Source organism: Phyllobates terribilis, unplaced genomic scaffold (genome assembly GCF_046119375.1).
Source record: "Phyllobates terribilis strain yellow unplaced genomic scaffold, ASM4611937v1 Scaffold_1__5_contigs__length_1240528914, whole genome shotgun sequence".
Classification (NCBI taxonomy): domain Eukaryota; kingdom Metazoa; phylum Chordata; class Amphibia; order Anura; family Dendrobatidae; genus Phyllobates; species Phyllobates terribilis.
The window spans coordinates 877,230,081-877,254,919 of NW_027362761.1; the positions used below are offsets into that span (position 1 = coordinate 877,230,081).

The 24,839-nt window shown below is 43.1% G+C and overlaps 1 protein-coding gene across 5 annotated transcripts in view; it reads left to right on the forward strand.

Moving 5' to 3' along the window:
• The window catches only part of AIMP1 (aminoacyl tRNA synthetase complex interacting multifunctional protein 1), a 102,936-nt gene that overhangs the window by 49,179 nt on the left and 28,918 nt on the right, over positions 1 to 24,839 (forward strand). For all 5 annotated transcript variants that reach the window (XM_073639603.1, XM_073639639.1, XM_073639611.1 and 2 more), the window contains 4 exons: positions 2,467 to 2,600; positions 3,584 to 3,697; positions 4,538 to 4,687; positions 19,130 to 19,335. In XM_073639603.1, coding sequence (XP_073495704.1) covers positions 2,492 to 2,600; positions 3,584 to 3,697; positions 4,538 to 4,687; positions 19,130 to 19,335 — 579 coding nt within the window. In that variant the 5' untranslated portion in view covers positions 2,467 to 2,491. The remainder of the gene's footprint in view (positions 1 to 2,466; positions 2,601 to 3,583; positions 3,698 to 4,537; positions 4,688 to 19,129; positions 19,336 to 24,839) is intronic.

Consider the following 24,839-nt stretch of genomic DNA (forward strand, 5'->3'; position numbering starts at 1 on the left):
CGGCACACTGCAACGGAATGAAAATAGAAGAAATGTCTGATTTTGGAACACTCTTATAGGTGTTATGTCTGACAGAGAACCATGGCTTTAAATAGCAGGCCTGTTATTTGCTAATACTATCCTTCACAGACACCTAGTTTTAATAGCTTCACTGACACACTGCTACAGAATGGAAAAGGAGGCCAATATTTTCCATGTTCACTACAAATTTCTGGATTTTTATTGCTGTAATATGGAACAGATCTGGCTTTATTCTGCAGTGAGAACAAGCAAATGGAGCAGAAAAATGGTGTACTCTGGATTGCTTTTTAAGCAAATAACCAGGATTAAGATAAAAAAAAATTTTGCCCTGATATCTGGTGCTATGTCTACAAATATTTGTTACAGCAGGATAAGTCAGAAGTTGAACATGCATCGGACCCTCTTGTTCTGTATCATGCACTGCAGTCTGTCACATACCCTACCTGTTTTAGATTTTAAGCCTTATATTGACCTGATGATGCTATGCGGCCAGCCAATCACTGTAATGCCACAACCAACATGGCTATGACATTACAGTGCGTGGCAAGCAATCCCTACATGTCCATTGGCTCTCTAAAGAGCGCCAAACATGCGGGGAGGGGACCCGAGTTCCCGCCCGAGAATCCCTGAAATACGCGCCGAGCACAGTGATGCTCGGGCGAGCACGTTCGCTCATCACTATTAATAACCCTTACAAAACACTATATAATTATTTATCTCTCAAGGTAAAGGCCCACAAATAAAACATTCAAAAAAATGAATGCGAAAATAGTGTTGATTCTGCCTTGCAAAAAAAAAAAGTAGTTAAAAGTCCTATGTATCTTAAAATGATTCCAATAAAAACAATAGCTCTTACACAAAAAAGCCCCCCAAAAATAGAGTGTTAAAGGGAATCTGTCACCCTCTGGCACTTATCTGACCTCTAATATTGGGATACAGGTGATAGAAATGTAAATCTATACCTACCTGTATACCTCATATTACAGGTCTTGTTGCTGTGAAATGTCTTTTTATTGATGAAAAAAATAAAACTGCTGACTCCTAGAATGCCATGGTGAAAAAAAAACTAATATAGACGTATGGCCTGGTCCTAAATATTCACAAAGCATTTTCCCATTTATTACATAAATATAAACATTTGTAGCAATCAGAAATATTATAATATCAATATATTTTCCAGCACGGTGAACGCAATAAAAAGGGGCCAGAATTGATCACCTCTCCTCGCAATAACAATGTAGACAATAACGCATGTGAGGCATTTTTGTAGGGCAAGTGCAGGGCCTGTTATCGCAGTGGTAGCTGTGGACTGCCCTTGTCAGGGCAGGAGCAAAAGGGGGACCAGAGTAGTGCAGTACCCCGTCTGGGTTTAATAGGGGCAGAACCATATGCCTTCCTGAAACTACCGCTGGGACCCTTTTGTTTTACTCCTGCTCCATCAACTGGGGATCCATGAGAACCTACTACTGACAACTCAATTAATTGATGGGTGAGGACGTTCCAATTTATATATGCTTTTACTATGTCCAATTCACCATTGGGGTGATTGTTGGTGTATATTTATGACCTAACAGTCTAAAATACTGCCTCTAAGGATGTGTGTAGTGTTTTGGTTATTTATCAAATGCATAGCACGTGTTACATTTTAATTGTGCATACTATTTGATAATAACATCACTATCAAGTTCATTGATTGTCCACATTGGTTATTTTTTCTCTTGACAGACCCACTTCTAACATCAACTCTACACTTATACATTTATATGTGGAGTTGTACACCTGTCATTACTTGTATTTATTGGTGCAATAATACATCATGATGTGGCACCATACATGCCTTTTGGATGTTATTGCACGGCAGTACTGACCATACCTGTCTTTGTTCGCTTTGTATGTTTTTATCAAGGTATGTCCATTTATTAAGTGACTAGGTAAAAAGTTATGTTTTAGTTACCCTTGCTGCTCTTAAAATAAAAAGTGATCATAAAGTTGCAAATAATCCAAATTACCGAAACACAGCTTCATTGACAGTCAGTAAAAATGTTTGAGCATGAAAATGTAAATGTGTTCATACATTAATCATAGTGACCCGCCGAATACATGAAATGGGGCATTTAACATATTACAGTGCAAGGTGTTGTACAGCAGTAAAGCTATAGCTGTAGTAAGACCTCATCTGTTTAGGGCGTCCAAGCTCTCTTGCCATGTACTTACATGTACAGTATCATTGTGTACTCCGCATGTATAAAGATGGGAAAAGGAAGAGATGCGGACGACGATGGCAGATATATTGTAGCCAATATGACTAGGAATGGACTGCTGGCCCCTGACATTTTTGTTTCCTTTTTTTTATGGTGCCTATAGTGTTTTCCATTCATGATTTGCACTATGTGCTTGTGCCATAAAATGCCATTTTTTTTATTTATTTCATTTTTGTGGTTGTAGGTTTTTTGTCAGGTCCATAACTAAGATGGCTTCCAGCAATCCAGTGTTGAACAAGCTAGAGCAGAGGGCCTCCGAAGCCGATCAAGTGATAGAATACCTCAAACAGCAAGTCGCTCTCTTGAAAGAGAAAGCAAGTATGAAATGTTAATGCCTTTCTGAAAAATGCAAATTTTATTTATTTTACTTGCTTATATAGCACCATTAATTCCACAATGCTTTACAGACATATCGGCACTGTCCCCATTGGGGCTCACAATCTAAATCCCCTATCAGTATGTCTTTGGAGTGTGGGAGGAAACCAGAGAACCCGGAGGAAACCCACGCAAACACGGGGAGAACTTACAAACCCCTTGTAGATGGATTTTATCATGTCCATGACCCCAACTCCCTCATACATGGTTCATGTTTGTGATAAATTTACTGCAGCACAGATTCATCTCAGCTGAAAGTCTAGACCCTTAGATCAAGAATAGGACAGACATTTATAGGACATTTCATAACTTTCTCAAATTCTTATGAAAAAATATTCCCCACAAACTGCATTGAACTACTGTATCCAATTTATTATATATTTTAGGAGTCAAAGTCGGCCCATTTTATACCGACTCAGACTCCACCAAAATGGGCTCCGACTACACAGCCCTGGTTAGGAAGAACGTAAGGAAGGGATTGTAGATTTTCCACGCTGCTGGTGAGTGGAATGGCAAGTCAAGGTATACACACAAAGGTTTTTGCTTTTTTTTTATTTTGGCGATGCGTTTCAAAGTTTACATACTTCTTCAGGACATAAAACCATATCGGAGTTAGATAGCACTCTCCTGACACTTATATACCTGATAAAGTAGCACTGTACCATTATTTCTCCCTCCCCAGTGATGGGTAACACCTAGTTATCATACACTTTCAGGATATATTAATCGATTGCTGTAATCAGAATCACTCTACTGTCCACTTTTCCCTGAATAGGCCTTCATGGTTAATAGTTTGTCAGGGCAGGTTATCAGAGTTGCTGATGTATAATTGGTGGAGAATGGTTGAGTTTGATGGACCCAAGTCTTTTTTCAACCTATGTAACTATATGCACCTATGAACATAAATTGCAATATTTTGACTTCAGTTTTACAAGCTTCTCTGCGGGAGGAGAAGAAGCTGCGTGTTGAAAACGCAAAGCTGAAGAAAGAGATTGAAGCCTTGAAAGATCAACTTGTGAAAACAGAGATAAATAACGGAGGTAAGATTGCTGCATCCATTGTACCCCCATTGTGTTTTCAGAGTAAGGTTTTAATATTTGGTCAGAATTGACTTCTCAATTGTATTTATTGCATTGGTATACATCACTGATATGTCACTTATTAAGACAAGATGGTTTCTGTTACATGAGGCCAAATCTTTTTCACCTCAGTCATGTTGGTGAGGAGGATCAAGGGAGATCTGGAGGGGCCTACAGCAATACATTTATCAATTACTATGTGACTAGATCCTAAATGATGATTTTTGTTAAATTTCACCCTTTTGGAAAATTTTGTTGAATTTCACACTATACATCGCAAGATCACAATGAATTCTGCACATAGAATTATTGCTGTGGATTTTAACGTCGGCACGGCAGGTCAATTTATGTGCAAAAAATCTCCGCAATGTACGTGAGATTCTTAAAATCTCATTAACTTAGTTGGCCCTGTATTATGCTGTGGCTTTTCTGCACACAAAAGTACACAGAAAATCTGGACCAAATACGCACCGTGTGCATTTACTGTTCTGCTGCTGATTGCCCACTGCAGTATGAGAATGAAAATCCAGTTTTTACAGGTAGGATTAGATAGATATGTCTGTCTCTCATAGCTGATTGCATGTGGTCTCCATCATGTACATGTATGTATGGAGGCAGAAAGCGTTTAAGACCAAGTCTGGGAATACATTAGTGATTTGTGTCAGTCTGCAGCAATGTACTCTGGTCACTAAGTACCAGGATCTGCTGTGCTCGGTTGGTAGAGCAATTTATCATTCAGTACACTGGAGTATTTGGAGGAGTCTGCTCATTTTCTCCTTTCTTATTTTGATGGTATTTTAGTAAAACAGGTTGGTGCCCCTGCTACTGCACCTGCTGTCTCCAGCCCAGCTACCTCACCGCCCGCTGCACAACCTGCACCTGTGAAGACCTCGCCTCCGGCACTGAAAGCGGGAGAAGAGAAGAAAAAGAAGGAGAAGCCCGAAAAAAAAGGTATAACATAAGAAGCCTGTCTCCTACCAACAAAACAGTACAAGGAAAAAGTGGAGGATTCTCCCTTAGCCACCAGTCAGATTTTACTTCTTGAGCTTCAGAGGCAGCAACTAGATTGGTCACATGTAGGAATGAGCAGACCCGTGGAAGTCCAAAAGTTTGGTTCGGGTACTAGAACTGTACCCGAACTTGAACCTGAACCCGAACGCCATAGAAATCAATGGGAGTTCAAAACTTTTGGAGCTGGAAAAAAAACTCACCGTCGGGCACCCCGGCTCGCTATGGGACCCGTGAGCGGTACGGTGCCGGTGTCATCGCCCGCTTCCCCCCGCTTGCTCTGGGTCACGGCACAATACTTACCTCTCCGCGTGCCTCCACAGCAGCTCCGGTCTCTTCGGCGGCTGCTGCACTGTGACGTCTCAGGTCAGAGGGTGCGGTGGCGTCTTTACACCGTGTTCTCTCCTGAGCCGTCACCGGCAGCGGGAAGGCGCGGGTGAGGGGTCCGGAGCAGCAGCAGCAGGTGAGAAGTGAGGTGAGTATTTGATTTTTTTTTTTTTATATATGTATGGAGGCATGGGGCATTATACGGGGGGAGGGGGGGACAAGTGACATCCTGCATGGGGCATTATATGGGGGGGGGGACAAGTGACATCCTGCATGGGGCATTATATGGGGGGGAAGACAAGTAGTGACATCCTGCATGGGGCATTATATGGGGGGGGGGACAAGTGACATCCTGCATGGGGCACTATATGGGGGGGGGCAAGTGACATCCTGCATGGGGCATTATATGGTGGGGGGACAAGTGACATCCTGCATGGGGCATTATATGGGGGGAACAAGTGACATCCTGCATGGGGCATTATATGGAGGGGGGACAAGTGACATCCTGCATGGGGCATTATATGGGGGGGGACAAGTGACATCCTGCATGGGGCATTATATGGGGGGAGAGGCGACATCCTGCATGGGGCATTATATGGGGGGAGAGGTGACATACTGCATGGGGCATTATATGGGGGGGATGACATCCTGCATGGGGCATTATATGGGGGGAGGTGACATACTGCATGGGGCATTATATGGGGGGAGGTGACATACTGCATGGGGCATTATATGGGGGGGAGGTGACATCCTGAGTGGGGCATTATATGGGGGGGGAGAGGTGACATCCTGCATGGGGCATTATATGGGGGGGGGGGAGAGGTGACATCCTGCGTGGGGCATTATATGGGGGGGGGGGAGAGGTGACATCCTGCATGGGGCATTATATGGGGGGGGAGATGTGACATCCTGCATGGGGCATTATATGCGCAGGGAGTGAGGCAACATCCTGCATGGGGCATTATATGAGGGGAGAGGCGACATCCTGCATGGAGCATTATATGGGGGGAGAGGTGACATCCTGCATGGGGCATTATATGGGGGCGGGTGACATCCTGCATGGGGCATTATGTGGGGGCCAGTGTTCTGTACGGAGCATTATAAGGGGGCCAGTATCCTGTATGGAGCGTTATATGGGGGCCAGTATCCTGTATTCAGCATTATATGGGGACCAGTATTCTGCATGGAGCAATATATGGGGCCCATAATACTGTATGGAGGACTATACTGTCTAGTCTGCACTGTGCGTTGAGAGAGTTCGCCGGTTTCTGAGCTATTGTAGAATTTACAATAGATATCGCTCATGTAATGTAAGAAGTGAAATCTTTAACACTGTACTATATCTATATTTCTCTGCGGTATCTCTGCATCATGAATCGTGGTATGTGTTAAAGGGGCCCGCTGAGACTCTTTCGCCCGGGGCCCACAAAAACCTGGAGCCGGCCCTGCTATGATGTGACATTGGGAGTGTTGTACGTCCGTTATGTGGAATCATTTACACATGCATCCTATATTTCTGTATGTATAAAATAGTATGGTGGAGTATACATCTATATGCATCTTCTGTAGTATTTAGAGTTCTGACATTCTGGTATTTTAGCCATTAGCTTGGGGGTATGGCTGTTTTCTTAAATAGTTTTGGAATGTGTCTAAAAGAGGTCATGGAGGAGATGCAGCCATTGCCAAATCTGTGTAAATGAAGACCCAAGAAGAATGTAATTGCAATCTGCTTCATCTAAGGCAAAATCTAAAAGCAAAAAAAAAAGAGTTTGATTAATGACCGTTTCCTTTTGTTTTTATCTGGATGGAGATTAGTATGTGGAATTTGCTTCCAGAGGAAGTATTGCTTTTCGCATAGAAATCACATTTCTGATCCAGTGTGACAAGGCGACCTGAGGGCAGAGGTTCTTGTGTAACCCTAACTCCGTGCTCTTTCTACAAACCCTTTCCTACACTTTTCTCCTGATTGGCTATCCACTTTTGGTCACCAGACATTATTTATTTTTTGTACAGTTTTTAAGAACATAACTGAATGGAACATGAATAAAATCTATCACAAACAAAGTTTACAAAATGAAGTACATTTTCATTTTTTTTTGCCAAATATTTTAAGTCTTTAATGATATTTTCCCTATGCAATCTTCATTATAGGGCAAGCTCTTTTAAAGCACCACTTAAGTGTTTTTTTTTTATTGCAGCACTGGAGTGGTGCAACTAATCTTAAGTTCCAGACCCTAGTCTTATACTTACCGGCCGCCGTCTTCATCTGTTATCGGCGCCGCTCCGGTCGTTCTCCAGCAGTTTGTGACCTGCCAGATCACTCAAGTGTTTGCCGAGCGAGCCGGAAGTCACAACTCATTGTAAGTTTATGAGAGCCTGAACATGGCCAGAACAAGGCTCCCATAGACTTATATTGCGAGCTTGTGACTGTTATCTCTGACTTGCAATCAGTCAGAAGTTGCAGTCACAAGATAGCGGCACGTGACCTGTGCGGCGCTGGGAACAGCAAAAAACAGCGACTGATAAGTGTAATTCTAGGTTCAGGGAACTTAGATTAATTGCACCACTCCAGCGGTGAAATAAAAATAAGTCCTGGAGTGGTGCTTTCAAGCAGATTAAGAAACCTAAAGTAAAATGTAAAAAACTGCAGTAGCGCTGCTGCTATAGTACGATAAGATAGGCAAAGAGCCGCAATCTCAAAGCACCGTATGCCCTCTATCTCCGGCGTTAACACGCCGTCTGAACCCATTTTCTGCAATACACATGGCTCGTTCTACAGTCTCCGGCACTTGTCCACCACCTCTAGTTGCAGTTGTGACTTCTTCAAAGGACCCCTGGAAGCTGCACACGTATATCTGAAGTGCTTCATTTCGACTACCATTTTCTCTAAGACAGGTAGGAATCACTTTCTTAGTATTTTATGAGTGGGTTGCAGTGCATCTCTTTTCTTTTTATCATTAGATTAAGAAACCTATTTGGTGCTTGGTCATTAATGTTTCAAAAGTTGATAAATCGGCTTTGTTCAGATCTTAAGCTGTCCATGTGCGAGATAGCAGTTGCCCAAGTGTTCGTCAGGCAGACTTCCCCATATTTAGGATAGTGCAAAATACTACGGCACTCGCTTAAATAACCAATGAAAGGTTTCTTGAGACTTCAGCATGTGGAAATAGAAAGGATGGCCAACTTTTGAGTCTGTCCTAGACCTTGATCTTGTCCTATGTGCTATGGTTCTTAGCAGATATAGGGGCTAACTGAAGGGGGCTGACTGCCAGCCCCTGTGTGGCATCCCGGTACTCGTTCCATTGCTGCTAAGTGAGACAGTTGTAGTGTGGTACAGTACTAGATTTGTTCCATTCTGTGCACTGAATCCGAGGATATAATACATTGCATTGTAAATTGTACTTTCCTGCCATCTGCTGGCCAATGTGTGTATATGAAGTAACGATTATTCTCCTCACAAGTGGTGGCCATAGCAATGGCTGAGAGTAGTCTCCCAGCTCAGAGCTCTCACTCTGACTGAACGCTGGTATAAACCAGTTGTGAGCGGTTCCTGCTGCCTCAGGAAGATTGAGGAGAGACATTATTCTCTCAGAGAAGAGTTTTCAATGCCAGTCTATGCTGAGGGGACATTTTTCCTCACATAATCTCCTTCACAAAAAGAGTGAAGTGTCTTCTAGTCAGGAGAGAGAAAGCTGTACATGGACTCTCCTGCTCTCTGGTTATCCTGATCGCTTCTAGCCAGGACCAGATCCACGTAGCTGCCACACCACCGACTTTTTTTAAACCCACCCCCTGCAAGAGGGAATGGTGGGATAAAAACTGCGAGTACATCCACACTTTAGTGTGTTTTCCACAGAGCCAGTCTGTGGAGGTCCCTCCATCAGTTTAATATTTCCTGGACTGTGCATAGCATTTCCTGGACTGTGCATAGCATTTCCTGGACTGTGCACAGCATTTCCTGGACTGTGCACAGCATTTCCTGGACTGTGCACAGCATTTCCTGGACTGTGCACAGCATTTCCTGGACTGTGCACAGCATTTCCTGGACTGTGCACAGCATTTCCTGGACTGTGCATAGCATTTCCTGGACTGTGCACAGCATTTCCTGGACTGTGCACAGCATTTCCTGGACTGTGCACAGCATTTCCTGGACTGTGCACAGCATTTCCTGGACTGTGCACAGCATTTCCTGTACAAGCAAGTGAAGAGAACTCTGCTGCAGCCGCCCTGGACAATAACAATGTTCGTCTCATGAGGAGAAAACCATAACTTCCGTATGTACAATATACTGTGACCTTTACCTGTAAGACTGTACCCTGTTACCTCCTTCAGTAAAATAGTTATGGTTACAAGGTCACCTGCGTGTCTGGCTGCTGGAGATTACACAAACATCACGGGCACTCCAAAACCTGCCCCCAGACACCACCGCTACAGGAATGCCCCCGGGGGGTCCTATACCATCCACAAGTGCCACGTTCCGCTTTTGAAATTGTTGTGGACACGAGGGAAGTGTTGAGGGGTCCAGCGACCCACTTCAGCTACCGTGACATCATTATCTGCTGCCAGTGAGGCTACACACCCCAGCTGGCCCTTCTGCAACATCTGGCGCCTCCCCAGTGGCATGAACGATAGCACATAGGCCTTGATCAAGGAACAGACTGAAACGTTGGCCGTCCTTTCTATTTCCACATGCTGACTTGTCAAGAAAACGTTAATTGCATTTTTAAGTGAGTGCCGTGGTATCTTGCGCTATTGTTTGGAGAGAAGTCCCCTATTACAGACCACCACTGTCTTCTAGCTATGAGTGGCAAACCAAAATTTGATTGTTTCTTATGCATATGATCTAGTAGTGTGGCTGAATGCTCATGTGTTTTCAGCAGCGAAAGAGGAGAAAACTGCTGCCAGACAATACCGGCAGCTGCTCATCTCTCCTGAAAAACTGTGGACATTTCCAGTGTCTGATCCTTCTCTCCCTGAAACCTGTGGGGGAGAGTCAGGAGGGTACCATACAGATCTGAAAGATGGCTGGTCCCCCTGAAGTGGGTTTGGACGACTTTCATCCCATAAATATGGGGGCTTTTAGTCTAATCTAAGAGCCATTAACAACTCAATATGGGACCAAGCCTACTTTACACAATTTAGTTTATGAACGATGGCTGAGCTGTCCCTGCCATCTAGTAACAAAAATTGTTTCTCACATGCGTGTTCTCAGAGACCCCCTCCACATTTACCACATTTACATTTTATTTTCTTAGTAGTCACTACAGCCCCCAACCACACTGGTCTACATTGGGTCACACAGTAGTCATGGCGGGACACCAGGACTCCCCACTACCCCTGCAGACATTTACTCACCTACTCTCCCTCTTGTGAGGTGCCCTCTACTGGAAGAAGGCTGTATTATAAAGCTTCATGTCGTCTCCTGCATCCAGCTCTGTAATAGAAGCTGGATGCAGTAGCTGAGGATATAACGGGTGGGTGGGAAATCTAGTGGCCAGTGCTGATTTGCTGGCTGCAATGACATCATGACTGGCTTTTGTACAATCTCCTGGACACTACATAGTGCGAAATCTCTGCAATAGTACTGTACTCATTTTTTTTCGATATGAAAGCACAGGCTAAAGCTGAGAACATAATGTAGTTTGTTCACTGGAAGACCAGAACCAACACTTACACCGGGCAGCAGAGTGTATCGCAGGGAGATGTGATGTGAGAGCCAGGGGCAGCAGAGAGGGCACCTGACGTCCGCTGATGGCCACCATTGTCCTCTTGGTGTGTAGCTAGTGTAATGAGCATGTGATGCTGCTATAAAAGCAAATCTCTACCACAAGTTTTTTTATACAGTATATGTGACACCCCAGGGGTCTGGTTGCCACAGTGATAGAGATATTATGTCTGAGAGCAGGTGGGAGGTCCTTTGGTCAGGGATCCTGTGCATGCCACACCTCCTGCCCAGTCTTGGGAGGGGAAGAACTTCCCCTATATAAACCCGGGGCTGAAGCAGGGTGAGCAGTCAAGGAGAGTAGAGACAAGAAACAGCAGAAGCAATACTACTACGAGTCAGGGGCTGGCAGCTGCAGAGCTCGCCCTGACTGAGAAGCTTTCTTACCGGACCCGGCGTCCGAGGCTGTGGGGACTAACTCTTACCCAGCAGCAGAAGCCGACCGGCAGGGGATTTCAGGTCCTCAGGCCCAGAAACCCGAAGGCACGGTCACACGCGTGGGACCAGCACCGCCATCGTGGAGCGGAAGCCATTAGAAGGCCCCGAGTCACCGGCCATACGGGTGAGCACCACACGGCACACTCAGGGACGTGGGCTACTTATATCCGCTTCTAGCAAGGTAGCCAGAAGAGTACAGTCAGTTTGGGAGGCCTACAACTCCGCCTGGCCAGGGGAGATCCCATCTGCTCAAGGACTGACCAGGCCCCGTTCACTAGCAAGTACTCCGGGAGGGTCTATCGTTGTTACCAGTAAAGACCCTGAATTACACCGCACCGTCTCTGAGTGGTTCCTGCTACCCCCATCATCCACATCTGCTGCCCTGAGGCCATACCCCTCCCGTTGGGGGTTATACCATCTACGCTGCACCATCCATCCACCGGCCTCAGCGGACTGTCCTGCAGCGGCAGCTCCACAGCTGCATTCAACGGGTGGCGTAGTCGTCCTACATCTACCGCTGTTACATCGCCGCTCAGTTTGACTCCCTGGGCACGGACCGGGTCACCGCCACGAGACTACAACCCTCAAGAGATCCGGCTCCGGGTAAGCTCCCGCGTGCGCAACGCAGCGCGACACAGGCCCAGGGGCGCGTCATATACACCTACAGGTGTCTTTGAACATGCTACTTACTGTTGGTTCTGCGCACACATTCACAGCAGCACTGTAATCTAAGGAGGTCCAGGAACGCATTAGTGCCTCAAGCCGGAGTGATGCGCATTTCATCAAGCTAATTCACACTTAGAAGACCCGAATTTCCTCTGGAAAGGAAAACAGAATACCATCTGGAATACATATGTCATAATTATGAAATTGCTCTCATTGATTGTAATCCAATAAGCCAATTATGAAACTCAACTTGTTTTTAACGCCAGAAAGGTTTACTGACTGTTGTCTCCAAAAAAGGCGATCTGTGCCATGCTTTCCCCCCTGCGCTCACAGCAGGGTATTTTCCATTCCATGCTGTTTAATTAAACCACACAACAAATAGCATAGACGAGAGGAAGGAATCTGACTTGTGGGCGAGGTACACAGCGCTGTGAATCCAGCAAAACATGCAAGTTTAGTCTCCCCAAAGGAAATCCTAATTACTCTCTTATCCATCCTTTGCCAGGGACTTTCTAAAAAGATTACAGTTAGATTTTGAAATTGGGAAGAAGAGGAAAAAAACCTTTCTTACCCAGTGTGAATCCTCCCTTTACTTAGGCCGAGTTCTGTTCTGCGCTTTGATTTTTCTCTTTTGCCATTTGCTGTACTAGTTTTTTTTTCAATAGTACCATTTTGGCATACAATAACTTATCGATTAACTTTTTTTAAATTCTTTTTAGTGTAGTGTAAATGAATAAAGCTTGTTACTCAGTTGGAACCATGGGATAGTCTGCTGCCACCTGGAGGTTGACATTATTATTACATTCAAATAACAATTGGCTATTCCCCAGCAGACTGTACCTTGCCTGCTAGCATCTGGCTTCCTTAGTTTTATCTAGTGTCAGTTGGAGGCAAGGTCTGTCTCAGACCTGTCTTAGTTGTTAGGTTACGTGTTAACCGTCTTTTGTTTGTTTTTCAGATGGATCCATGGCAGTTAACAAAATGTAATTGTGCAATCTGTTTCACCCACGTAGCAACGGAGAGTACAGTCTGTATTGTTCAGTCTGTATCCTCTCGGGCTGGACCTTCGTACCTTGACACAGCCGGTGGTCAGGTACGGGGGTGTTGGTCCGTTAGCTCCTGCCCACCCGTCCCACATAGATCGTTGCATGGAGAAGAAGAGTTTTTTGGGTACATCAAGACAGGTGAGTATTGCCCTGCCACTCCCTTGTGAGGCATCCCCCACTCACCCACCCCATGCTTACTTACATTGCAGGAGATAGGGACCTTCTTTAGGTGGTGGATCTTGGTGATCACCAGCTGGGTTCTCCAGCCATAGAGAGGTAGCTGTTCAAGGCTTGGTCAGGGTTGTGCGCCCCGGGCGGTGTTTCAGCTGCTGTCGCCATTGCTACCCTCCTGGTCGCACTGTTGCCCTGCAGCATATCTACCATAACACTTGGAAGGTATACTTTTGTTCGTGTGAGTCTGCTAATACTTTCCCAATGTCCTTTTCTTTGCCTGTCCTGCCCTCCTTTTTGCAGGTTGGGCTGGTGTCAGGGCTGGCGCATAACTCTCTAAGGGTCCGGTTTCTGCTCTGGCTATCTTGTTTAAGAGGGATTTAGCCTCAGAATCGCAGATCAGAAATTTTCTTCAGGGGGTGGCCCATGCTATGCCTCCTTATGCCCCTCAATTCCTGGCATCTTAATCTGGTTTTGGAGGCTATTCAGTTTACGCTGTTCGAGCTCATCAGGTAATTATTTCTTAAAAGGTAGCCTTTCTTATAGCCATTACTTTCATCAGAAGCATTTCGGAGCTGAGGGCTCTTTCCTGCTCCTTACCTTGTTCTGCCCCAGGATAAGGTTGTATTGAGGCTCGTTCTGCCATTCCTCCCTCCCTAAGGTAGTTTCAGCATTTAACCTTAATGAGGATATTGTCTTACCTTCATTTTGCCCTGCACCATCTCATCCAATCAAGAAGACGCTGAACAATCTGGATTTGTTCAGAGCTATACTGTGCTATTTATTGGTCACCGCCTCGTTCTGCCAATCTGATTACTTGTTTGTCATAACAGACTGCTCTCATAGAAGTCAGGCCACTTCTAAAGCGACTATCGATCATTGGGTCAGGACAACCATTATTCAGGCTTATAAGACAAAGGACAGGGTGCCCCCCGTTTAAGATAAGGGTGCACTCTTCGCAGACATTAACAGCTTCCTGGTTGGTTCACGATGAGGCATCAGCACTGTAGCTCTGTAAGGCAGCTACTTGGACATCAGTACATACTTTTCTAATTTTTACAGGATCCACACCTTTGCCTCAGTAGATGCAAGTCTTGGCAGGAAGATACTGGAGGTGGCAGTAGCTTACACTTCCTCTTGATCGACATCGGAAGGTTCTGTGGTAACAACAGGATATTAATTTTCTCCCACCACAGGGACAGCTTTAGGACATCCCACGGTTTCTGTGTTTCCCAATGATGCGATCAAGAAATTTTAGATTTTTGGTACTCGCTGTAAAAATCTGTTTCTCGTTAGTTTTCTGTGGGGGACACAGAAACCAGAAAAACACAGACATTTTTTTTGACTGTCTTCATTTTCTGAGACCCATAACGTTTAAATTTTTTGGTCGATGGAGCTGATCGTTAGCTTATTTTTTGCAGGGTGATACAACGCTTTTATTGATACCATTTTGGGATAAATATGACATTTACAGCATTTTTTTTTTACATTTTTGCGATGTTGCAACGACAATAGAAAAACCCCACAACTTTACTGCTTCTGCAGTTGATGTTGACATTGCACTGTGTCGGTCAGCAGATTGGTGCAGGTAATATTTCACAAGCACCACAAAACCTCTAGTCCCTTTCATGTAAAAAGAAATGCATCAAGTGAGCAATGTTCCAGTGGTGGTGAATAGGAACGATGAGACACCTGTGTTTCTACTTAAGTATTACTACAACTACTTGTTTTAGGCTTGTTCTGGAGAGCAGTCTGGCTATGATGAATGGAGAAGGACTAGTATTTTTTTTGCTTCATGAAAATGGAAGATTTTAATTAACATGCCTTTCAGTTGTAATGCTGTACTTCTACATAATGATAGAATAAATCAGCAGAAAGCCTTGAAGTTAGCGTGTAAAATATCTTATAACGAGGCCCCATTATGTCTTAAATAACAGCCCATCTATTTTGGCATATATAATATCCACATCATGAATAGGGAAAAAAAAGAGACTCTGATCTTTAAAGCATATATTTCAGTAATGGGATGGGGAATATATTCTATTTTGTCTGTGCAAAAGTTTTAGGTAGGTGAGGAAGAAATGCTGCAAAGTAAGAATGCGTTAAAATCTAGAAGTGTTAGTCAAATCATTATTTTGGTACGGCGACCTTTTTTCCTTCAAAACAACATCAATTTGTAGAATCTTGGCAGAGTGGATGTTCCTAAAATCTTAGAGAACTAACTCCAGTTCTTCTGTGGATGTGATTCTGATTCTGTCTATTCAGTCATCCCTTGGATACTCTATAGACCAGGTCTCGCCATGCTTCCCTGTTTTCAATGGCTTCTTTCAATTACTTGATGTTCATTCCCATTTGATTCTTAATGGTGTCCAGCCAGTGGGCATTAAGCATACTCTATTTCCTTTTACCACTGACATTCCAACTAGCATCATTTTTTTTTAGTAAATTTTCCCTCATCCCATACCCAAAATAGGACCATTTCTGTTGTATGATCTTGCCTTCCAGGGACAGCTCTGGGTTTATTTGATCAAGAACATCTTTGCTGTTGATCCTAGCTGTAAATTCGATTCGTAGAAGTCGTCTCCAGCACCACAGCTCAAAAGCTTCCTGCTTTCATGAATGTCCACGTTTTACAGCAATATGTCTCATGTGTAAATACAGTTGCACTGATTAATCTAATTGACGGAGATGTTAATGCCCACCACGGCTGTACGTCCCACAGCTAATCTACGTTTGAGCTCTTCTGTTGGACCGCCATTGTGATCAATGAGGGATCCAAGGAAAACAAAGCTATCGATCACTTTTATTCCTTTATTTTTGATTTTTATGTAGATTGCCTCGTTGGTGGTAGTCATGATTTTGGCCGTCTTGATGTTTAGGTAAAGTCCCATCGTCTCGCTTTATCTTTCAACTTCAGGATCAGCATCTTCGGTTCATTCTCACTTTCTGCCAGCAGGGTTGTATCATCTGCATATCTCAGATGATTAAGATGTTCGGGTTAAAATATGTGGAAGAACCATCAGCAATCTAAGTCTAGCTTCCTCATGATTACTTCTGCATAGTGGTTGTAAAGGAGAGTGGATGCATCTTTGTCATGCGTCCTTTTTTGATCATATACCATCTCCATACCTGGTTTGCACTGTAACTTCTTGATCATCATTGAGTGAACTGATTAACTTAACTAGGTACGCCAGTACTCCTACTTTGCTTGGTGTTTCCCACAGCTTATGCTCAACAGTCAAAAGCTTTGGTATAATCAATGAATCACAGATAGAGCTTCTTCTGATACTACTGTGTCTTTTCTGTGATCCACCTCAGGTTTGCAATGTGATCACTAGTCTCTCTGTCCTTATGGAATTCATCATGGTCATCAAAACGTTCTCTATCAAGGATGTTGCCTCAGCACTTCTGAATGATTTTTAGAAGCACCTTTCTGGCATGGGAGATCAGGACAGTTGTTCCATAACTTGCATAATCCATGATGTCACCTTTCTTTTGGAGTGGCCATGTGCAGGTATTCCTCATCTTGGATAGTGCTGTCAGTGCGGCTCTTGAGGCTGGTTTGACTAGCTCTGCAGGGTTACCATCAGTGCCAGGTGCTTTGCTTGGTAGCTGCCTCAGTGCTCAATTCACTTCACTTTCCAGTAGTTCTAGTTCTGGATCATCATGGCCCCCAAGTTTCTCATGATGGCCAGTGCTGGCAATGGCATATAGTTATTCTGTGTATTGTTTCCAAATCTTCTTGACGTTCTGCTGGTTTATAATATAATTCCCACCATAGTCTTTGATGCCATCGGGCATTCAGGACGTTGTTCTGGTCTTTTAATGATTTCCAAAGAAAAGCCAGTATTGAGTCGCCTGTCTCTTTCAATTTGTCCTTGGCTTGGCCTCTCTCCTCTGATTCGCAATTTGGAGGGTGGTTTCAGTTAACTGCTCACTCTCCTAAACATTGAAAGAAACTCCAACACCAAGAAGGAAGAGTCATGTATGTATAAATTACACCATTAGTAGATTCCTTAAAAGGGCTTTAGATAGGGCCAGTAGGTGCGGAGAAGTGTATATATGTAAAAGAAAAAAAAAACAGAACAAGTTTGTATTCCTGAGGAGCAGAGGTGCCTATAATCTTGGAGGGGACACTTTTCTGAGTAACTAAGGGATAAAGTCATGTATAAAGTGGATGATGGGTACAGAGATAATTGCAGGGCTATGCAAAGCTACAAGGTTAAAGACCACTTTGTAGGTTTTTTTTGGTGAAAGAAACATGTAGAGATGGTGCAGATAAAGGAGCACAATGAGACATGGATGAGCTAAGAAGAGTTTCAGAAAGATGGGGCGGAGGACAAGTTTGCTAGATGCTATAAATTATTTTTTTGATGAATTTGAGACTATTAATACAGTTTGGGACTATATATGGTAAGGAAGAGAGGAAGATCTAAATGTCGTTCACATGCAAAGGATATTGGAAAACTATAAGATACAGTTTGACCAGGAGTTGTTCCATAAATGACACTTATTCACTAATCACAGTATAGTTGATATATTTGTGTGATTGTAGGGCTGCTGACACTTCTACTGATCCCAAAAGGTGGTCCCAATGTCTCCTGTGTGCATGTATGTGTTAGTAAATATAGATGTGTAGAGCTCTGTAACTAATCCTAGAACAAGGGCTGGAGAGCAGCATCATTTAGGAGATGGAGGGCATCTCAAGAGGAGTGGAAGACCGTACAGGGGATTAAGGGGACAGACCAGTTCTTTTTGCAATCAATTCTTTTTTAGCATCTAGTCAGACTAATGTTATTTCTTTTCTTTTTTTTTTTTTTTTTTTTTTTTTAGTTTTAATTCATTCTGGAGGCACTTAGCATCTGACTCATAAAAAGAGAAGGTTTACCTCAAGGGTATAAGGTTTCATTTCCAGATATTGGATCTCTACCAGCTTAGCTTTGTTCTTTTATCAATTTTCTTTATTCCGCTGTAATTACATTTGACGCTTGTGTTGGATTCGAGCAGAGAACACAGCGAGAGAGAAAGAAGCAAAACTGGAAAGTTGTGAAGTGGTTACTTGACTTTTGGCTAAAATCTGGATTTTAAATTTCGCAATCGTGTGCATTCAAGGACTTTTATACTAGTTACTATATATTTGCCTACAGGGCTTCATTAGTTTAATATGAAGGTCATCTATCAGTATTATCATTGCTGATCAGTGCGGCTTTCAATAAGTTGTTAGTAGTGGAAACGCGAGGAAAAATAAGCTATCAAAATTACAAAACTAACATACGATTATTGCAATGCATGCAGTATACTTAACAATATTCCTATGTTGTATTTGTAATACTATGGTTGGTTGGTGCTCATTTTGTACAAATTTATCTTCACATGTAAAAGGATTCTTTAAAGAATAAATTAAGTGTGCGGCATGCAGGAGGGTACTGTGTCTTTCATTCTTATAAAGAAAAGATCAGCAAGTCAACAAAAAGTCATCCAAGTGAAAGTTTATTCTTGTATGTCTTGAATTGAGTTTCTGGAAATTTTATGTAATTTATGGCAGAACTTTACTGCAGGTTACCTCACTGGCCATACTTAACCTTTTTGTCTTTTCTGCAAACCTTTCTATTTAGTATATATTTAATGGGGTTTTCCAAGGTCAGCAAAAGATTGTCCAAGAAGGGAAATGTGATTATAAAAGACCTTTACTTAGCATTTAAATCCCCCAGCTCTCACCATCAGCCATTGCTTATTTGGCTCCATACCCGACCTCCACTGCTGAACTTGACCTCAAGTAAATAGAGCTTATATATATGTGACCTTTCTAATATATAAAACTTGCTCCGTTCTTATGATGACGTGTGCGTAACATTCTTTATAACTATATTACTTTGGATATTTAATTGAAAAACTTTGAGAGGCGATTTTTTTTTTTTTTTGCAAGTAATTTTTGGAATTTTTCAATTGGAAAAAGAATGGATTTCATGTAAACATTTAGCATAACACTATTGGATTATTTTCTTTAATATGAAGGAGAGAAGAAGGAGAAGAAGTCAGCTACAGTAGATGATGATGCCAGACCTGTCGATGTGTCTCGAATGGACCTGCGTGTTGGCTGCATTGTCTCTGCCAAGAAACATCCAGATGCCTACTCCCTGTATGTAGAAGAAGTAGACGTAGGAGAAGCATCTCCAAGAACTGTTGTCAGTGGTCTTGTGAAGCATATTCCTCTAGAACAGGTATACGATAATGAATCGTACTAATTTTATAGCATAAATGCCTTATATACTATATATAAATATGTACAGTATAAATTGAACCTAGGGTGTACATATGGAAATGGGGCCAGATTTCAAGGATTAAAGGGAATCTGACAGGAGTATCAGGTGACCAAACCAAGATCCTGGATGCTTTATGGCCTCCTTGTATGTTTTATTCACAAATATTGTGGCTCTTCAGGGAAAACATACTTTGAAAAGGCAGTCTGGGACTATGCGTCTCGGATGACTAGTCAGAGACTTTTTTGCACCCCGCTCCTCTAGACCAGGGGTCTCAAACGCAGCTGGGTATATGGGCCGCACATGGAAAAAATTGGAATTTGGGGGGTCGCATACTTTGCAGGACAAAGTGCCATTTTTAATGATATCATTTTTTTTCTATACACCTTTTGAATATTTTTGCCGGTTTTTATTTTATTTTTTCATAGTTTGGGTCGTTACGGATGTGACGATAACAAACACTCTTTTTTTTGATTATTTTCGTTTATATTTAAAGCAGCATTTTTAGTGGCAAAATATTTTTTCATGCTTTATTTAGAATTTTTTTTTTTTTAATTTTTACAATTTTGATTTTCAATAATTTTATTAAATATTCATAATTAAATGGGAAAAGAAAAGAGGGGGAGGTAAGTTAAGGAAAATTGGGTAGGAATAATTTTTATTGAGGGGAAAAAAGTGGAGAGAACAGGAAAATAGGGTTGGGAAATTTTTACAAGTTTGTTTCCCCCAAATAGCCACATACAGTAATATTGTCTTACAATTAGCACCATATAGTAATTCTGGCAAACAACTTATAGTAATGTGTCCCATCCTGGTCCCCATCTTGTACTAATGCCCCATCCTGGTCCCCATCTTGTGCTAATGCCCCATCCTGGTCCCCATCTTGTGCTAATGCCCCATCCTGGTCCCCATCTTGTGCTAATGCCCCATCCTGGTCCCCATCTTGTGCTAATGCCCCATCCTGGTCCCCATCTTGTGCTAATGCCCCATCCTGGTCCCCATCTTGTGCTAATGCCCCATCCTGGTCCCCATCTTGTGCTAATGCCCCATCCTGGTCCCCATCTTGTGCTAATGCCCCATCCTGGTCCCCATCTTGTGCTAATGCCCCATCCTGGTCCCCATCTTGTGCTAATGCCCCATCCTGGTCCCCATCTTGTACTAATGCCCCATCCTGGTCCCCATCTTGTGCTAATGCCCCATCCTGGTCCCCATCTTGTGCTAATGCCCCATCCTGGTCCCCATCTTGTGCTAATGCCCCATCCTGGTCCCCATCTTGTGCTAATGCCCCATCCTGGTCCCCATCTTGTGCTAATGCCCCATCCTGGTCCCCATCTTGTGCTAATGCCCCATCCTGGTCCCCATCTTGTGCTAATGCCCCATCCTGGTCCCCATCTTGTGCTAATGCCCCATCCTGGTCCCCATCTTGTGCTAATGCCCCATCCTGGTCCCCATCTTGTGCTAATGCCCCATCCTGGTCCCCATCTTGTGCTAATGCCCCATCCTGGTCCCCATCTTGTGCTAATGCCCCATCCTGGTCCCCATCTTGTGCTAATGCCCCATCCTGGTCCCCATCTTGTGCTAATGCCCCATCCTGGTCCCCATCTTGTGCTAATGCCCCATCCTGGTCCCCATCTTGTGCTAATGCCCCATCCTGGTCCCCATCTTGTGCTAATGCCCCATCCTGGTCCCCATCTTGTGCTAATGCCCCATCCTGGTCCCCATCTTGTGCTAATGCCCCATCCTGGTCCCCATCTTGTGCTAATGCCCCATCCTGGTCCCCATCTTGTGCTAATGCCCCATCCTGGTCCCCATCTTGTGCTAATGCCCCATCCTGGTCCCCATCTTGTGCTAATGCCCCATCCTGGTCCCCATCTTGTGCTAATGCCCCATCCTGGTCCCCATCTTGTGCTAATGCCCCATCCTGGTCCCCATCTTGTGCTAATGCCCCATCCTGGTCCCCATTTTGTGCTAATGCCCCATCCTGGTCCCCATTTTGTAGTAATGCCCAATTCTGGTCCCCATCTTGTAGTAATGTCCCCCATCCTGGTCCTCATCTTGTCGTAATGTCCCCCATCCAGGTCCCCATATTGTAGGTATGTCCCCATCTAGGTCCCCATATTGTAGGTATGTCCCCATCCAGGTCCCCATATAGTAGGTATGTCCCCATCCAGGTCCCCATATAGTAGGTGTATCCCCATCCAGGTCCCCATATAGTAGGTGTATCCCCATCCAGGTCTCCATATTGTAGATATGTCCCCATATTGTAGGTATACGTCATACGCCGCAGCGCCGGGACGCAGATGTCAGCTTCTGGCCTCTGATAGGCAGGCAGCTGGCATGGGTATTGCTGTACAGAGAGTCGGTCTCTGCGCGGCAATACACTGAAATAAAGCTGATGTCCACAGCTCCTGGACCGGGCCGCGATCGATAAGGGGTCTACGGTGTCTGCATGAAGCAGCCTGAGGGGCCACTTGTTTGAGACCCCTGCTCTAGACTGACAACTCTTTCCCACAGCATTTCAAAGTTAAACATACATGACTGCTCTTTTCCATTCTCTGTTTGCTGATTTCCTACACCTTTGCTTGTCAAAATTGTAGGGCCTGGGGGGACCCTTGGATTGAACCACAGTGTAGATCTTTTTTAATTATAAGATTTCTTTGATCCTTAAATTCTGGACCATAGCATATGATGTACGAGCATTGAAGCCAGAGTTTAAGGATTAATGAAAGTAGCTGTACCCACAAAAGAATACAGATTGCTGAAGAAATTGTTCAATAATTATTTTCATATACTTTAAAATTTACCAGTTAGAAAGAAGAAAATTGGGGAATCATGTGTATCCTCTGGGACAACATCAGCATCATCCAAACCTGGGCAGTGGGCATGTCAGTCGACTGGGTTTAGGAGAGAATGTGACCACAATTATGCTGCCTGTAGGGGGGGCCACAGACGCCTGGAGCTGGCCTGTGTATCATACTATGGTGGAAAACATACATGTGTCCAGCATAATTTATAGGAATAGATTCCAGAATGTGAAATACATTTCTCCACTCTCTTGGCTGAATGCAGTTCTTCATAAATACATTTCCAGTTTTTCTTCTGCGTAGCATGTGTGGTCCTCCCAAAATAATTTTTCCAGTCGAAAATTTTACATTGAACAAACATTTGGGAATGCATAAAGTCATTGTTAAGGTTATGAACTGTGACTGCATATTTGCTCCGCATGTTTAAGTATATAATTGTTACTATTTCTTTATATAGTTTATTATTGATTGGTGATTTTTTGGGGGCAGTTTGTGGATATGTTGTTTCCTTCAACAACCGCAGTGGTAAAACATCATTTCTGTGCCCTACAAACCTTTTATTCTCTTTTACTAATATTAGTCTTAACGCTGCATTATTTTTAGTTTTCCCAGGTGAAGCCGCTTCAAGAAAACCCTGGCCACTGTTTTCCTGAAGCTGCTTGGCCGGTGGTTTTGCCGTCGTTCTTGCAGCGGTCCTGCCAGTGGCATCTTTATATTGTATACTTCCAAGTATAGTCAGTGGGCGGCTTTGTAACAGAAGCCGCCCGAAGAATCGACAGATCACTTCTTTCAACCACTTCAGGAGTTCCTAACCCTGAAATGACATAAGATAGAACGTTTGCACAGCAATGTTATTTTGACATCGATGTGCATTTTGATTAGGGCGTTTTTCAGCCCTCTTTCAGGCAGATTCTGAGCAGAAATGGCCCGAAAAAAGATGTGTGCACATAAGGTTTTTTTTTCCCCTTAAAACTAATATATGCACTTTATTTTAATCTATGAAACGAAAGTTTATAGATGTTAGGTTTCCATGTGCTTCTTCCCTGTTTTATGAACCTTTGAATGGGGGAAGAGTAGGATCTAATTTGAAGGCTGTTTTCTCTTTTTCATTTTTTCCTTGGGGACCCGTCGTTTATGGCTACATTCTTAGTGCCAAGATTAATCCTAACCTTGGGAACCATTGCAAACTGCTGATCAATATTCCTCAGGATGCAGCAGGGAGGATCGGTGTGCTGCCAAGCCATTCAAGTAATTAGATAATTGTCTCTGATGCTTGCATGAGCTTTAAAATAAATACATGCATAAATAATAAGGAGCACCTGGGAAATAAGAAGAAAAACGGCACTTGATGTGAATCATGTGCTCCTAAGTACAGATATAAAACAACAATAGAAAAATAAAACATCTGGTCAATTACATGTTAGAGTCGTATATCTTCATCATTGCTATAAATACTCTTAAGTTAGGTATCTATCAAGGAAAATCATTTTCCAGCTCTGGAGAAAATAGAGCATTTTATTACTGGTATGTGTAATCCAAATGTAGACTGAAGTGGTAGGGCTTAAAGAAGTTCATTTTCTCTCTGCTTTTTAACATTCCCTTTAACCACAAGCGTCCTGGATGTTGAACTGCTTACCATGCAACTAAGAGAGACACCAGGGGAAACAATTTATCAGAGCGTAAAATGGCCACCAAAGTCAGACTCCAGATGGCCAACATTGAAATGGCACAATTGCCCTGTAAATTTTATTTCTCAAATGAAAATCCAGAATGAAAAAATAAATGTATGTATGGGGCAATGACCACCCAAATAGTACACGCACGTAAAATTCATGTCTTCTCATTGATTTAAGTTAACCTTGCAAAGTCCCAAAGTGTTCATGATGTAATGATCATTTTAGATTTCTTCATTTTCTCTTTTGTTTTAAATGTAATTTATATAATTCTCAATGCCATGTGTGCACTTGTGGTACAGTACTGTATAAAAGGTTTTAGGCAGGTATGGAAAAAAGGCTGCACTGTAAGAATGCTTTAAAAAATAGAAGTGTTAATATTTTACTTTTTATCAATTAAAATGTAGAGTGAATGAAGAAAACTAAGTCAAATCAATATTTAGTGTAACCACACTTTTTACCTTCAAAACATCATCAAAGCATCAATTCTTCTAGTTACATTTGCATAAATTTTGAAGGAACTTGGCAGGGAGGTTGTTCCAATTATCTTGGAGAACTAACCACAGATCTTCTGTGCATGTAGGTTTGTGCAAATCCTTTTGTCTCTTCATGTAATCCCAGACAGACTTTGTGATAATGAGATGAGAGCTCTGTGGGGTCATATCAGCACTTCCAGGACTCCTTTTTCTTCTTTACACTGAAAAAAGTTTTAAATTAGCTGTATGTTTAGGGTCGTTTTCCTGCTGCAGAATAAATTTGGAGCCAATCCGACACCTGTCTGATGGTATTGCCTGATGGATTCATATCTGCTTGTATTTCTCTACCAACTTCCACCATGCTCCGCTGTTGCCTACAGACACTCATTGTACCACTTTCCAGCCTTTCGGCAAACAAACTGCCTTTTATTACAGCCAAATATTTCAGATTTTGACCCTTTAGTTCAGAGCACTTGATGCCAGTCTCCTGAACCCCGATTCCTGTGTTTTCA